Raw genomic sequence first — 15,439 nt, 5'->3', positions numbered from 1 at the left:
AAATATTATTATTAAACAATTGTTTTATCTATATTATAGAATATCAAAAGTAGTAATAAATTAAATGAGTTTGCATTACTTTATTTTTCGCAGCAAAGAGAAAACTTCTATATTTAAATATTAAACCAAATTTTCAAAGTTTAGAAAGTGTGGAGGGAATTATTTATGTATTTTTTCTTTTGTTTACGTGTTTAGGAATCTTTTATTACCCCGGGGATCAACGACTTCGAGAAAGTTAATTAACGTAGTGATTGGCGTCCGATTGTGCAACCGAATGTAACAGATAAATTATGACAGTTAATAAATAACGTGCGCTTTTGGCGGGAAAGTAATTATCTATGTAATAACTAATGAACGTAATAATGACATGAAATTGTTCGTAGTAACAGAACATGTGCATTGAGAAAATACAATTTCTTAATACGTATAGTACGTGTTTATAAAAATATACATTATTTTACTATTTGTTAAGGGTTTCTTGATCTACAATTTTTACAACTTTAGCGGAACTAAAGAAGAAAAGGTGGGGGGTAATGCATAGGGCGTCTAGCTGGTTATGAAATGTAGGAGGCCAACATAAAGGCGTTGTAGCGCCACATATGTAATCATTCTAATAAATAATTAAATGTACACACACATGTGATCCAATTATTCGTTCACAAAAACATAAATATTTTTAAGTCAACGGGAAAACACATCTGTCGAAGTAAACATGGGGAGAAATTGGCTGTGCCTATTAGTCTGGAATTGTATAGGAAACACACCTTTTGTAAAGTCAACAAGGTTTATAATAATTTACCAAAAACATTGAATGATCTTCCTACTCTGGTTTTTAAAAATCGACTTCATGTACTTTTGGAAAAAATATATTATTCTATTAATGATTATTTGCGTGAAACATTATAATTAATATTAATATGAACGTTATAATATATTGTAATCTTAATATATATAAATTACGTGTCACGTTGTTTGTCCGCTATGGACTCCTAAACTACCGAACCGATATCAATCAAATTTGCACACCGTGTGTTTTTTCATCCAACTTAAAAGATAGGATAGCTTACATCTCAATCAAAATATTTGTTTATTATTTGATAGTCACAATTCTAACAGATGGCGCTGTGTTGAAAGTACCAACGTTTCAAATAAGCTACAATTTAATGGCATTACCACCAAAAAAAGCATTGTGGTCCCCATGACTGGTGTTCTCCTACCGTTTCCCTTGAATAGGTTACTACTATGTAATATAACTAAAACCTTAGCCACAGCAACGCTTGGCCGGTCTGCTAGTAATATGATATTTTATCACTATACATAATACATATAAGTATTTACTAATTGATATGACTAATATTGTATATAAATTCCATGTTAAAATTATTTTAAGACAAATGTGCACGCCATTATATGTGGCGATATGCGAACTTTCGATTGTACCACCATAACATTTATTATTATACCTAATTATTAATCAATGTTGGCAGAAATTCATATTATGCTGATTTTTACAAAAACTCATCGATAGATGATGCTCATACTGACATTTTGTAATCCTAAGTACCTTAATTAATTTATATTTAATAAAAACTTAAAAGTTATTTAAATACAGAATTTCATAAAGCGTCACTGCAAGACTCGTAAATAACGAAATTTCCTTCGAGAATTTTAATTTAATACCAAATATTTTCACAAAAACCAAATCCGATTAATTGCAATCTTTAAACTAAAGTCATGTCAAATCGAGCTGATGTAGTGTGTGGTGGTGTGGTCGCTCCCCTCTGAATAGCAGAGGGCTTTGAGTGTAGACCCAGCCCCACAGTTTCCGCGTCAAGCTCAACATCCATCGTGCGGGCCTGATTAAGCGCATTTTCACCCCATTTAAAAAAAAGGTGAAAATAGATTAAGTGAGAACAGTAAAACGTAGTTTAAAATATTTAAAAAGTTACTGTGTATGCTTAGTACGTAAAGTTTATTCTATATAAAAACGTAAATAAATAATTAGAACCTATCAAATGTTCGTCATTAACACAAATCCTCAATTCACAATTTTAATTTATATCTCAATTAAGGTGCAATTTACTTAATCGATTGAAAAATTAGCCGCGATATCGTAAATCCGTTTTAAAAATTGTAACATGGAAAAATACTTTAGACTAAGTTGTTTTGAGAATTCTGGTTATTTGGGCCAGATGCTATTACGTAAAAATATATCCAAGTATACAATTAAAACTAATAAAATATAAAATCATGATTTTCAGTTCAAGATTTATTTATTTAGTTAAGTGTTATACTGAAATAAAAATGCAACTATCGCTTATTCTATAAGCTAATTTTGATCTTATCCTAATGTAATCAAAAGAGTTTGTATGTTTTTTCGCTAGCTCGCTCGCTATAACTTCCGGTTCGAATTGTAATAATATTGTATTAGATAGCTAATTTATCTAAGACGGTTGTATAACATTACGTCTATCAGAGAAAAAGTTATCTATAAGCCGTAATAACACTGTCTCTTTTCGTCGAATTGTGATTGCACTTTTATAAAACTGTAATTCCTGAAGTCATAGTTTTGAACGAATTTATCTCTGACATCTGAAATCTCTGACGGTGTAGGAATACATCATCATCAAATCACGAATCAGATACAGAAATCTAAGGTAAAGACCAAGGGTTCTAGCGATTCTTTTTATGACAGTGCATATAGAAAATGTATTATCTTAACAGCTTAATAGTCAAAGAAACATGCGTACACTATAAAATTAATAATGACTATCACATCTAATATTTGCATACAAAGAGCAGATGTGTTCCAAGACTTGAAATGACCTACGAATGCTAATTTAAATAGCAAAACAGTGCATCTATTGAAATCATTCCGTGATTACTTGTTCTTGCCAAGGTTAGTAATAATTAATTATCTCCATTTAATATATAAAGCTCGAATCTTTGATTAAATCATATTCTTAGATTTTCGTCACACTCACTCATTCACTCACATAGACCCACCGACACACACACTCATGTACTGAGGCGCGTTAGCATTGCGTATGCTGTTAAAATTTATAAGAAGTTAAAAAATTGTGTTTAGAAAAAAATATATGTATATCTAATATATAAAATTCTCGTGTCGCGGTGTTTGTAGTTAAACTCCTCCGAAACGGCTTGACCGATTCTCATGAAATTTTGTGTGCATATTGGGTATGTCTAAGAATCGGACAACATCTATTTTTCATCCCACTAAATGTTAAGGGTAGTCCACCCCTAATTTTTTTTTTTCATTCTTAGATAAATTTTTATTTCTTATTTTTTTTATGATACAGCATTAAAAAATAATAATAAATAATTAATTTTCATCCCTTTACGATCAACCCCTATTTTTTATTATAAATGATATACCTGGCAAAACGACGTTTGCCAGGTCAGCTAGTATATTATATATAATTTAACTTAAATAGGAAATAATAGGCTTCAAAATTATCAAGGAATATATTCCCAATGCCTACATATTACATGTATTTAAATTATAATCATTTGCCAATTAAATTGCACCCACGATCCTATCGGCGCTTTATACTTGCGATTATCAAATCTACATGTTTCTACTTGAATTATGTTATATTGTAATTCATATCTTTCATACCGCCTCCATAGCTAATTGTAGTCAAGTAGGCAGGTAAACTATGTATCAAAAAACATCGCTAACAAGAATGTGCTTTAAAAATCTAAGGTGTATAATAAATAAAGTAATAACCCCTTAAAAACATCTAAATCTTAATGTTAAAGCTATTGCTTTTATGAAACATAAGAATCATTGATGAGGCGACGCATTGAAATGGATAGGCCATACACTTCGAAGATATTCCAATCATATCCCCAAGAAGGCGCTTAATTGGAACCCGCAAGGAAAGTGGAAGCGTGGCCGTCCCAAGCAAACCTGGCGTCGTACAGTTGCAGATGAGGCGAAGAGCCTTTCCGGCTCTTCGCCTCATCTGCAAGGCGCGAGGACTTGGAGCGAGGTGAAATACGAGGCTCAAGACCGAACGCGATGGAGACTCTCTGTTGTCTCCCTCTGCCCCATCTAGGTAATATAACCTTCACATTAGGTGAAGAATCATGGGGCAGATACTTTTCCTCCTTGCCTGAATTACATTGCTACGTTGGAGCTCGGAATATCTATTATATTTTATATAAAAATTTAACTTGATTATAAATGTTTGTCCGAGTTTCGTGGTCTGGATTAATATGTCCATAAATATTGCAGCGTGAATTAAAAGAGCCGATGAGTATTTTACTTTAAACTGACAAACACTTATTTAGGAGACTTCAATATCCGCCTTGTCAACGTCTATACTTACTGTTAACGCGATAAGGTTTTAATTAAGTTTTTTTACGTGTTGTCAATTAAAACAGTAACTGCACTGCACAGCTAGTTGGTACAATATATCCCTTGGAATATTACATTTTCCTCCCGACGTTAGCTCCCTTTTATAAAAACGTGCGAGTACACTGGACATTATGACAATATATTTTTTTACTGACATTCCAACAGTTTCCTGCTTTTGTAGAAGCTCAGGCATATGAATTATACGTTTGTATAACGGTACACAGTTCTCACGGCACGCCGGGTGTTCGTGTATAATGTTCACAGATATGAATTATTAGTTATACAAGTTAAAGATGAATTATTAAACGATAAATGATTGATTGGCTTCGAATGAATCTTATATATAAAAATGTGTATATATTGTATCTTTCTCAATTTTAATTGATTGTTTTTAAATTTTAATTTCTGATTCACGCAGTTTGTGTGAGCGTCGTGGTTTAAATTTTATTTAATTATCTCTTTTTGAAATTTTTTTGATGAGAAATTAAAAAAAAACTTCTTAGTTTTCTTTTAATAAGACTGTCGATATTAAATAAAAAATAATACCTTTTACAATCTAAAGACATACCAGTTTAGCCTTACATATATATATCATTTTCTAATATAGCATATTAGAAAATGCCGATGGTTTCCTACTCATTATTTGTATAAAATAATTTAAATATGCTTTGCGGAATTTTCAAAATTGAAGTAACAAATGACAAACTATAACTTGTTAAATTGAATGCCAATAAATGTTAGTATTCTAATATTTCAACGTTGAATTGCTAACAATTGATTTTGAGTGCATTTAGGTTGTGAATTAAATTATACCCATTTCAACATTAGTGTTAGTTTAGCAAAATAGTTTTAACTTTAAGTACGGTGAAAACATCGCGAGGAAACCAGCATGACAAACAATGCTGATCACCTACTCGTCTATGATTGATTGTCTTGAAAGTTAATTAATAATCGGATTTAATCCAAGAACCTTATGGGTTGTAGCGCCTCTGGATTATTATAATTGTTTTACTTTAAGTATTTTGAAAACACGGAAAGCTGACTTGTCTGTAAATAAACGCTCCACTGAACATACAGGTACATATAATTTAAAGCTCCTAAGTTTGTTGAAATGTTAGTAATTTTTTTAATAATTTTAAGTAAAAATCGTACGACACTATAAAGGTCTTTTTTTCTAACAGTCAAATTCAACAAAACAACCAAAAAGTATTTACGAACGAGGTCAGATATGATATGCCGCTATACGCTCCGCTACTACGCTAACGGTATCATAACAATGGATTGTATTACACCACGTAATGAACCTCGCATAGATCTGACCTTATATAACATCTTATTAAACGACTTTGATTGAAAGACTTTGTAATACTAAAAAATTAAGAAATAAAAAGCCTGGAGAACTTGAAATAATAATATAATTGCTGCCCACTGACGTATTTCCGAACTAATTAGACTTAGGGTCCCTCAAGAAAAGAGCGTACCAATTCTTAAAAGGGCATTCGCGAGCCCTGTGGCATTGAGAGTGTCCATGGGCGGCGGTATCACTTAACATCAGGTGAGCCTCCTGCCCCTTTGTTCTATAAAAAAAAAGTATATACAGTGTGCGGGGCCAATAGAAAGATATAGTATTTGACGTGTATAAAGAAGTTGTTTTCTCGTCTTTTTACTAATAAATTTTATCTTGTCAACTAATAATCTCTTCTTAATAAGTATAAGTACTTTTCACTGTCTTGTATCGTACCTCCAAAGCTATTAATTGTAAAATTATAATAACCAAACGCGTCTTAATTTGGATAACACCAGTGATATCCTGACCAAGAACACGCATAAAAAGTTGGTTTACTGAACATGTTTGAGCTTTTTGCTTTATTTAAAAACTAATAATAAGATAGCAACTAAGACCGAATTGTTAGTAACTACATATGGATAAAATCAAATATATAGAATCAAACAAGTTATTATTATTAATTGAAACAGTGCAGGTATTTTTTTTTTAAATACTGAAAATTATTTTTGATAACTTCAGTAAAAATACCTAACTTATAAACACACAAAACACATTACAATTTATGTTATTCCTTTAACTTAAAATATTTTTTTACCTTTTATAAACACATTTTTCATTCTAATTAAAATAGTATATTATTTTTATACAAATAAGCATGAATTGTGCGTAGGCGCAAGGCCGTGCACCCACTCATACACAGGCTGCACCGGGTGATATTTGATCTAGTTCCAAATATGTGGGCGACTTTGCAGTTGCAGGCAACAATGTATTTGTTTCTGTTGACTGTGGTTGCCATAACGACAAAAATAATTACATTATAAATACCGTAATTGAAATAAGTATAATAAAAACTTATCGTAGGAGTTCCTCGTTTCGGATAAACTTTAGATTATACAATTTTGGGGCAGAGCGTAGTCAGTGAATAAATATTTAAATAATATAATATTTTACGTCTTCGATTCACCTACCAAATAATATATCATTTTCATTGATATGATATTAATAACCAGTCTTCAAAGCGGTGTTCACATACCAAGAACACAAATAACCTTCTCTTCTACGTCTAGCCAACATATAATAATGTCTATGAAATGTTAATAGGCTGAGGAAATTGTTGTCTCTATATAAAAACTATTTTATATTGCTTGATGTACGCTTATTGCAAATTAAAGCTTTTCTAAAGTTCCAGAACTTCTTCGCACTTATCGCGCAAAGATCTGCGGGTATTATTACACTCACATACCATTAAAACCGATTACCACTTTAACGACAGTGAAACTAACACAAATCAACCTTGACTGAACTGTCCAGATGTCACATGGGTGACACTTTCTTTATACAACTTTCATTATATGTAATATTTTCTACTAATACGGTGTGATTGCAAATTACAAAGGTAGCTCAAAAAAACCTTATGGAAGGAATCCATAGATTCTACTATTTTAAAGGTTATACTTGCTTGTGCAGTGTTGGGCTAGGGGCTTCAGCGTGCGACTCTCATCCCTGAGGTCGTGGGTTCGATCCCGGCTGTGATCCAATGGACTTTCTATGTGTTTAACATTCACTCAAACGGTGAGGAAACCGGCTTGTCTCCGACCAAAAATTCGACGACGTGTGTCAGGCACATGAGGCTGATCTCCTACTTGCCTATTAGACAAATGATCACGAAACAGATACAGAAATTTGAGGCCCAGAGCGAAAAAGGTTGTAGCGCCACAGATTTTTGTTTATACAGGAACTAGTGGTCCGAAGTTTTTTTTAATTATATGTCGGATTGTCTTTTAACGAAAAGCTGTATAACCCATCGGAATTAAGGCGGGGAAAATGATGTTTTTTTTCGCAAATAAGTTAAGCTGTAGTTTTTTAAGTCTTTTCCTACCACACCTGAATCTTGCTAAGTTATATACCAATATAATTAACGACTCTTTTATTATAATTTTACATTATACGAGTATATTTAAACGATTGTAAATTGTGACTCTACTCTAAGTCTTTTTTTATTCATAACAAGGACAATTTAATGTTTAGATCTATGCATTTATGTGATTAACCAAAATTTTAGGTAAGGTTGACTTAGGTAAATAAAATACCGTTTATGTTTACCTAGCGGACGCCTTTTTTGCTTAATATAGATATACTTGTAAAGATATAATAAAATAACATAATTTATTTATCTATTTCTTATAGTAGTTTCATTAACAATATTTTATTTTTATTTCTTTATTTACTATATTTTTGCAAACAAATCTTCCAAGACTTCTTTACTTTCACTGTTAATTTTTACTATTATTATTTTTACCTTATTTTTCTTTTTTTACGTCTGAGGCGCAAACTATTGTCTTCTCTTTCTAATTTCTTTCCATATTTTTTTGTTTTTAATCTTTTTTGATTTTTATTATTTTGTGTGTATTTTTCGTTAGTAATAAATGTTAGGTCGGTAATTAAATACAAAATTGACTTCTTTTGATCATACTATACGTAGATTATAACTTGATACACTCTCGTGCTAAATAAGTGGACATTTTATTACTCTATGGTAATTATTACAACAATTTTATGTTGTGGTAACATGAGAGTAGTACAAGATCTACTTGTTAACGGAACTGCGATTTCAAAGAACCTCACTGGAATCTTCATTACTTCGACGACACTGAATGATTCATTCACAAGGTATTAACTTTATCAAATAGAAAATATCTTTGTCCGGTTTTCACCGTAAGAGTTTTGCATGTTTTATTCACTAGCGCCAAAAATGAAAGCATATGTTGTAGATTCTTTTAAATCGTTTTTCTTATATCGTAGACGATAAGAAATGTAGATACACAGGGATGAAAACGCCTGGAGGTCTACACCCTCCAATAAGAGGTTTATAAAATTCAATTATATTTTAATTACAACTGACTTTACTCCACGGACCTTTCTCCAACAGATTACCATTTATTTCGAAATCTGGATAACTTCTTGCAAGGTAAAAAATTCAACTCTACTGGGGCAGTCGAAACCGTCTTCAAAGATTTTATTGATACCCGTCCGAATGTTTTTTTTAGTAAATCAATGAACTACATATAAGATGGCAAAAGTGCATAGATATAGCAATGATACAAATACACGGTACATGAAGTATAATATATTTTTTTAATCTACTTTTTGTCCCTCACATATGTAAGGACCAAGAGGAAAGGTTTTAGCAATAACACTTTTTAAAGAATAGCCTTAAAAAAGAATCATTTGAAAGTTTTCTCTGCGGCGAGCTTAATAGGTATTATGAATTATATTATTATTTTAAGTTGTTGGTTTATTTTTGATTACTATAAAAAAGTAGTTTCATTTGTATATTTTACATATTTATTTAAAAATATATCCGATGAAATTAGATTCAAATAATTTTTTATATATATTATTATAGATAGAGACAGCTTTCAAGAAGTTTTGCTAATACTAAATACTATTACCATTTAAGCTTTTCGTCACGATTTCTCAAATTGGTCAATCTAGGCCAATTTTAATCTAAATTTATTTCACCTGATGTTAATGCAACGCGAAACGTGTCTCAAATTATAATTAACCTATGACTGCGAAATAAGTTCCTAATTAATATTACATACATAAAATTAGATTATGTTTTAATGTCACTGAGAGACTTAACATAATATGTACACTAAAACTGCGCATAGGCTATGCTTTCAATTTACGTGCAGAAATCGTCGGAGTGAGGTCGCTCCGTGAAGCCTGCGAAGTGCCCAGGAAGCTTCTGTGCTTATGGAAAGAGTTTGGCTGGCTTAGTTAGCCAGGACTTTACGCACAACGGAACTATTGATAGTCAAAGTGCGGAAACGGAATCCACAAACCAATAACCAACCAATAAATGCTTGAAATTCGTATACGGGATGTAAATGTCCCAAGGTCAAGCCGAAATCTGGTAATACGGCAGTGGTGAACTCCAGAAAATTAATACAAAAATTCTGTAACGTATTTTTGCCAATCCAGAAAAAAATTGTTTTTATACTCGAAATGATTATAACTTCCAAATATCCGACCGTATTAAAACACTATACAATGTTGGCAAGTGATATAAAAAAATGGCGCAGTTAGTGACTTACCAAATAGCAATCAATGGGTTTCTCTCTCGGTCTATGGTAGGCCTTTTGAAGCTCTGTCTGTTTTAGAGCGTGTGCGATGTGTAATGCGCTTGCGTCGAACCTTCCATATTGGTAGTCTGGAGTATCTCTTGACAACTCACGCGCTGGGGACGCTTGCACGCTGTTGCCATTTGTGGCTCTGATTGGTGACACTGAAAAAGATTTTTTGTTATTTATTAGTAGTTCTATTTAAAGTTAAACTTTAACTTTTAACGTTTCGGTATTCCCGTAAAATAAATGGATTTTTTTAAACAAAAGTATATACACTAAAAAGAGCTACTTGTTAGCACTGGCGTGCAAAGCAATGGATTCTTCTTTCTATAATACTTGATCGTACGGCGAAGGAAAGTCGAGAGGAGTTGCTCTCAAAAATCAACGAGGTATGTTACTGAAGGGCGATACTTGCCAATTACAAATATCTCAATGTAACAGATGTAGATTTGCGTTTTTTGCATTTAGTGTACGTCATACGGTTCTTTATATACTTGTTTTACACAAACAAAACGATACAACACGATAAAAGCTCTTTCAGTTTAAGCCGTAATTGCTAAACAAATAGTTTGCGACCAATATGTATATAAATTGTTTAACGTTACTATATTTAGATAAAAAACTAAGAGTAGTTATACAGCATTAAGGGTACGCCTCACGCCGCGTACGATTTTCTGTATGGTCAACTCTTCTGGACGACATTTGTTACATTTTTAATTTAAATTCAATAGTTATAAAATAATCTAAACCTATATTGCATTAATAATAATAATGAATAAAAGTTTGGTCCCTGTGGCAGTGTATTGCAACACTTAATCGATGAGGGAGGCAAGCATCAGCTCCGCTATCTACCAGATGGCTACTTAAATCTTTAATTAGCGCCAGTTACTTGAACACCACGGCCCATGAGTCTACTCCAAGGAGAAAAAAAGCAAAGTTGGAGTAAAGACTTATATTCTTTTCCGCCTGCTCTGTTTTTAAGACGGTGGTAAGACGGGGCTATCATGTCCACACAGGTAGCATCCCATACTAAAGCCCGTCCCATCCTCCAAGGGTTCAAAGACTTCCAATTCGGCTTGCCATCGTCTCTAATTTTATATTAATATATTTTTTCAATTTCAAATGAGTATTTCTCCATACTGTTTCATAACAGAAATCATAGTTAACCAGAACCTCCATTCAAAACTAAGGTACTACTAGCATAATTTACGTTACGTAAACAATTCCAGCTATCTAAAGAAATATGAGTCTTGATCAATTGATTGAAGTATTAGTTTCGTTTAGCGGTTTGAATCGTGCCAACGACCGTTCGAATATAGTTTACTAATTTCTAGTTGTACAAAAGAAGGTTTTATTTATGACATCGTATTAAGAAAGATAGCGATAGAGCACTGTTGGCTTAGTGGCTTCAGCGTGCGACTCTCATACCTGCGGTCGTAGGTTCGAACCCCGGCTGTGCACCAATGGACTTTCTTTCTATGTGCGCATTTAACATTTGCTCGAACGGTGAAGGAAAGCATGACAAACCGACATGTCTTAGACCCAAAAAGTCGACGGCGTGTGTCAAGCACTGGAGGCTGATCACCTACTTGCCTATTAGATTTAAAAATGATCATGAAACAGATTCAGAGAGCAAGACCTAAAAAGGTTGTAACGCCACTAATTTATTTTATTATGAATGATAAAGATGAATCTAATAAAATAAACACAGGTACCGTAAAGCACAGAAGCAAATGATATTTTATCGTTATTTACTTTGTACGGGCTTTTGTTTAAGATAGAGTTTACTATGTATTTTCATAGCTAAACAAATTTGAATACAAGAACAGTTGTCGTTTTTATATTAATTTACTTATGTATTATATATATACATATATTACTATATGAATTTACTTTATATATTCACGCAAAAAATATACAAAAAACAATGGTTTTTTTCTGTTAACATGTAATGTTATTCTTATGCCGTTTTAAACCATTTTACATGTTTGACCTTTATGCCTCAAAATACGTCTCATCTAAACAGATTGCCGAAGACAGGGGAGAGTGGAATAAGTTGTGCGGTGCCACTAACATGACCTTTAGAAATAAAGAGTGCGACTGAAGAAGAAGAATTTAAGCAGACTACATCATCATGTCAATGTTGAGGTAATCCAACTTCTTTATACGATGGAGACACTTGAAGAGAACTAAACCTTTTTAGTTAGTGAAACTAGTGTAGTGTCGTGAATATAAGTTGCCAGTAGGATATCTGTGACACGTGATCATAGACAGCATTGTGCTAAAATGTTATAGAAGTTGTTCTTTTGTAGACTTTGCACCTTTTTTAGTCATCGTTTGGAAAAAATCCTTTATGAAGGTGAAAGAGAAATCACATATTCCTATTAACGAATGATAAGATCAAATATCTCCGTATTTCTAGCGTCTATACACTGTGGTTAAGATATCCATAGACCATAAGCTCACGTTCTAGGAAGGCATAATACCGTGTTAGGTTTTTAAGCCGGTCAAGTTGTGTAAATTTATTTAGAGTATTTTACAAAATACACATTTAGGAATGCGGCCCTTAGTGGGTGATCTTACGAAAGAGGATGTTAAAATTTAAATTTAAAACGGACAAGCAATTGATTGATATATCCTGCATTTTTTATTTGCGATAAAAATCAACTAATTATTAAAAAAAAATATATAAATGTAATGTAAACTAACTACAAACGTATACTAAATGTAATGTAAAAGTTCTTACTAACCCCGAACGTAATATATTTTTTACATTAACCATGTTATGGGTAAGTAGCTGTTTTTTGGGTCTAAACGATGTCGGTTTCCTTACAATAGTTCCTCTGCACTCTACGAGTATGTTTCTACAGAAAGTACTAAGAACGGAATTGTAATGAGGACTGCGCTATGGAAGTCGAGCTTTACCCGGAGAGTCTGAGTCTACATTAAGAGCCCTATGCTAGTCAGGTAGTGTGTCCCTCAATAAAGAACACCTCAGCTCGTACCAGACGTCCCACAAACAGCGATGCAACCACTAGGGCGAAGGCTGACAAAGCTCATCTTATTCGGTACACTCTTGACAGAGCAATCGTAATCGCTATGTAGTAGTAATATTATAAGGGGCGGCTGTAACGCGCTTCAGAACGTTTCGCCATCGTTGCCTATTCATCCTGCTGCACTCAATGACTGAACTTCCTACGGCAGACTTGATCTGGACAATCCAACGCGCGGTCTAGAGACCACCTTTCCTTGGACGACTAGGCGTATGGATTGATCTCCACGCCGAGATACGTGTCCGGACAATGTAAGGATGCGATATTGTGCTGTTGAGAACAGACGCTGATAAAGCTCGGGCATAAATGAACATTATTGTTAAACATCTTTTAGTAACAAAGTGCGTGTATGTAAGTGGCCATTACAAAGATGTATGCAAGCATTCGTCCACTTTTTATATCATAACTTTCTTGTGAAACTATGCAATTGGTTTTTTAACCTAAAAAGAGGTGGTAACGTGATTTTTATGGTAATTGTGTACTAACACACTAGAGAGAGACAGATACGCTTTTATATTCGAGTACGTAAGTGAATGCCTCCTTTGAAAATAAGTAATATAATTTCTGAAATTTTAATTATGGTTTTTAGGTTTTACTATGTTTACCTAATTATAATTTTACAGTTTCTATGTAATATCTGATGTGCGTTTTTAATATTTTGAACTACTATGATAAGCTTGATATTGACAAGTAAAGGCCCTAGCAGGCCCATCACCCAGACGCAGAGGCTTGAAGACGGGGCAGATACGGGACCCCCATGGCAGAGAAGGGAAACGATCTAAAGAAATAAAGAGCGCGACCGATTAGAATGAATTTAGTGCCTAGTATGACTGATACGATGAAGCCTGTTATATTTAAAAGAAAATACACGTAAGTAGAATAATAAGCTTATCACGGTTGTTTACTATGTTAATATTTAAATTTGTTTGCTGATTTACTCCACCAATGGATACTCCATTCTCTCATCTATCTAGGGCTCTTCGCATTATAAATTCCACATATCTATTAAACAATAATGGAGATAATATGCAGCCTTGCCGCACTCCCCTTTCAGGCTTAAATGGATTTGAAATGACCTGGTTGTTCCTCACAACCGATATGCCGTTCTAAAATTAGAACTCCCGTTTCCGTAAGGATGTTCCACAAGTGATCTCAGTGTACGCAGTCAAATGCCCTTGAGTCAAGGAAGCATACACAACATTCTCATATACGCGTGCAATAAAAGTAAAAATTTCAAAGCATAGAATATACGTTTATAGATCGCGTTGCCCAAGCTTCTGACTTACAATTTCTAATACAATTAACAGCAGCGGTTAATAAATTTGGGCGTGAAATGACTGTTTCTCACGCTACGTTTTAGCATAGGTCAAAACACAGGTCCACAATCTAGCTTTAGGTCACTGGGCTGTATTGAGGAATGCGGCCTTCTTGCAAGTTCTATCTCTTTCGCTCGTATGGGTTATATCTCTCTTAGTGCCGAAGATTAGCGAGACTTGACGAGTTCCGAGTGCTTACCGCTGGTGCCTTCTTCGGAAGTCCGACTGGATTCTTGCTTCACTGATTTGAGATAGTTTGAGATTTATTGTCGCGTTTACGTTCTAAAAATGCTTGCACGCTACTAAAGTCTTTGAAAATGTATTCCGAAGTTTTGGCGAAGTGTTTCCATACAAGCTATGTACAAACTTGTTTCAGTGCATACAATTAACGAAATTCACAGCAGAACAGAATTCCATGACAGTATTCATTAACTATTATAAATAGCTTAACTGTTATTATTATTATGATAATTAATATGATATTTGCGTGCCGGTTTTTTTATAATTATTCAATCTAAATGCACCACTTTCTATGCAAATAGCAAATAAACGATTTATCATTATTATTCTGGTCTACGGCAGGCGGTATTGGGTGAATCTCTCTGTATATGTATTGTTGTTGATATCTCAGCTATAGGTTGAATAATTCAAAAAATTGCTTATAGTATTGTCTAAATTTATAAAAGTTCTACCGTTTAATGTATGTGATTGAAAATATTGAATGTAACCCCTTTTTTTTACTCACTGATAAACAAGAAAGCAAGCTAAGAGCTGATGATGTAAAAATAGAAACGAAAGGAGTGTTCTAGGTCTGAAATGAAAGAGAAGAGTAAAACTAGAAGAAGTAAAAGAAATGAAAAAGTTTACAAATGCTGTTACTTCTAGTAAAATATTGAAATGGAAATGGACAGGACACGTTATGAGAGAAGACAAAGATAAATGGACGGAAAAAGCGACGAAATGGCCTCCTCGCTATGACAAAAAAAAAACGAGGAAGACAAATAAAAAGATGGGAAGATAATATAAGTAGAGCAGCTGGCCCTATGTGG

The 15,439-nt window shown here is 33.3% G+C and overlaps 1 protein-coding gene across 4 annotated transcripts in view; it reads right to left on the bottom strand.

Annotated features, from left to right (window-relative positions):
• Positions 1-15,439, bottom strand: part of LOC125051572 (hillarin) — a 41,637-nt gene that overhangs the window by 12,935 nt on the left and 13,263 nt on the right. For all 4 annotated transcript variants that reach the window (XM_047652118.1, XM_047652029.1, XM_047652273.1 and 1 more), the window contains exon 4: positions 9,992-10,182. In XM_047652118.1, the coding sequence (XP_047508074.1) occupies positions 9,992-10,182 (191 nt within the window). The remainder of the gene's footprint in view (positions 1-9,991; positions 10,183-15,439) is intronic.

This window comes from Pieris napi, chromosome 1, assembly GCF_905475465.1.
Source record: "Pieris napi chromosome 1, ilPieNapi1.2, whole genome shotgun sequence".
Classification (NCBI taxonomy): domain Eukaryota; kingdom Metazoa; phylum Arthropoda; class Insecta; order Lepidoptera; family Pieridae; genus Pieris; species Pieris napi.
The sequence above is the reverse complement of the archived record's forward strand: the minus strand, read 5'-3'. Positions and strand labels throughout refer to the sequence as shown.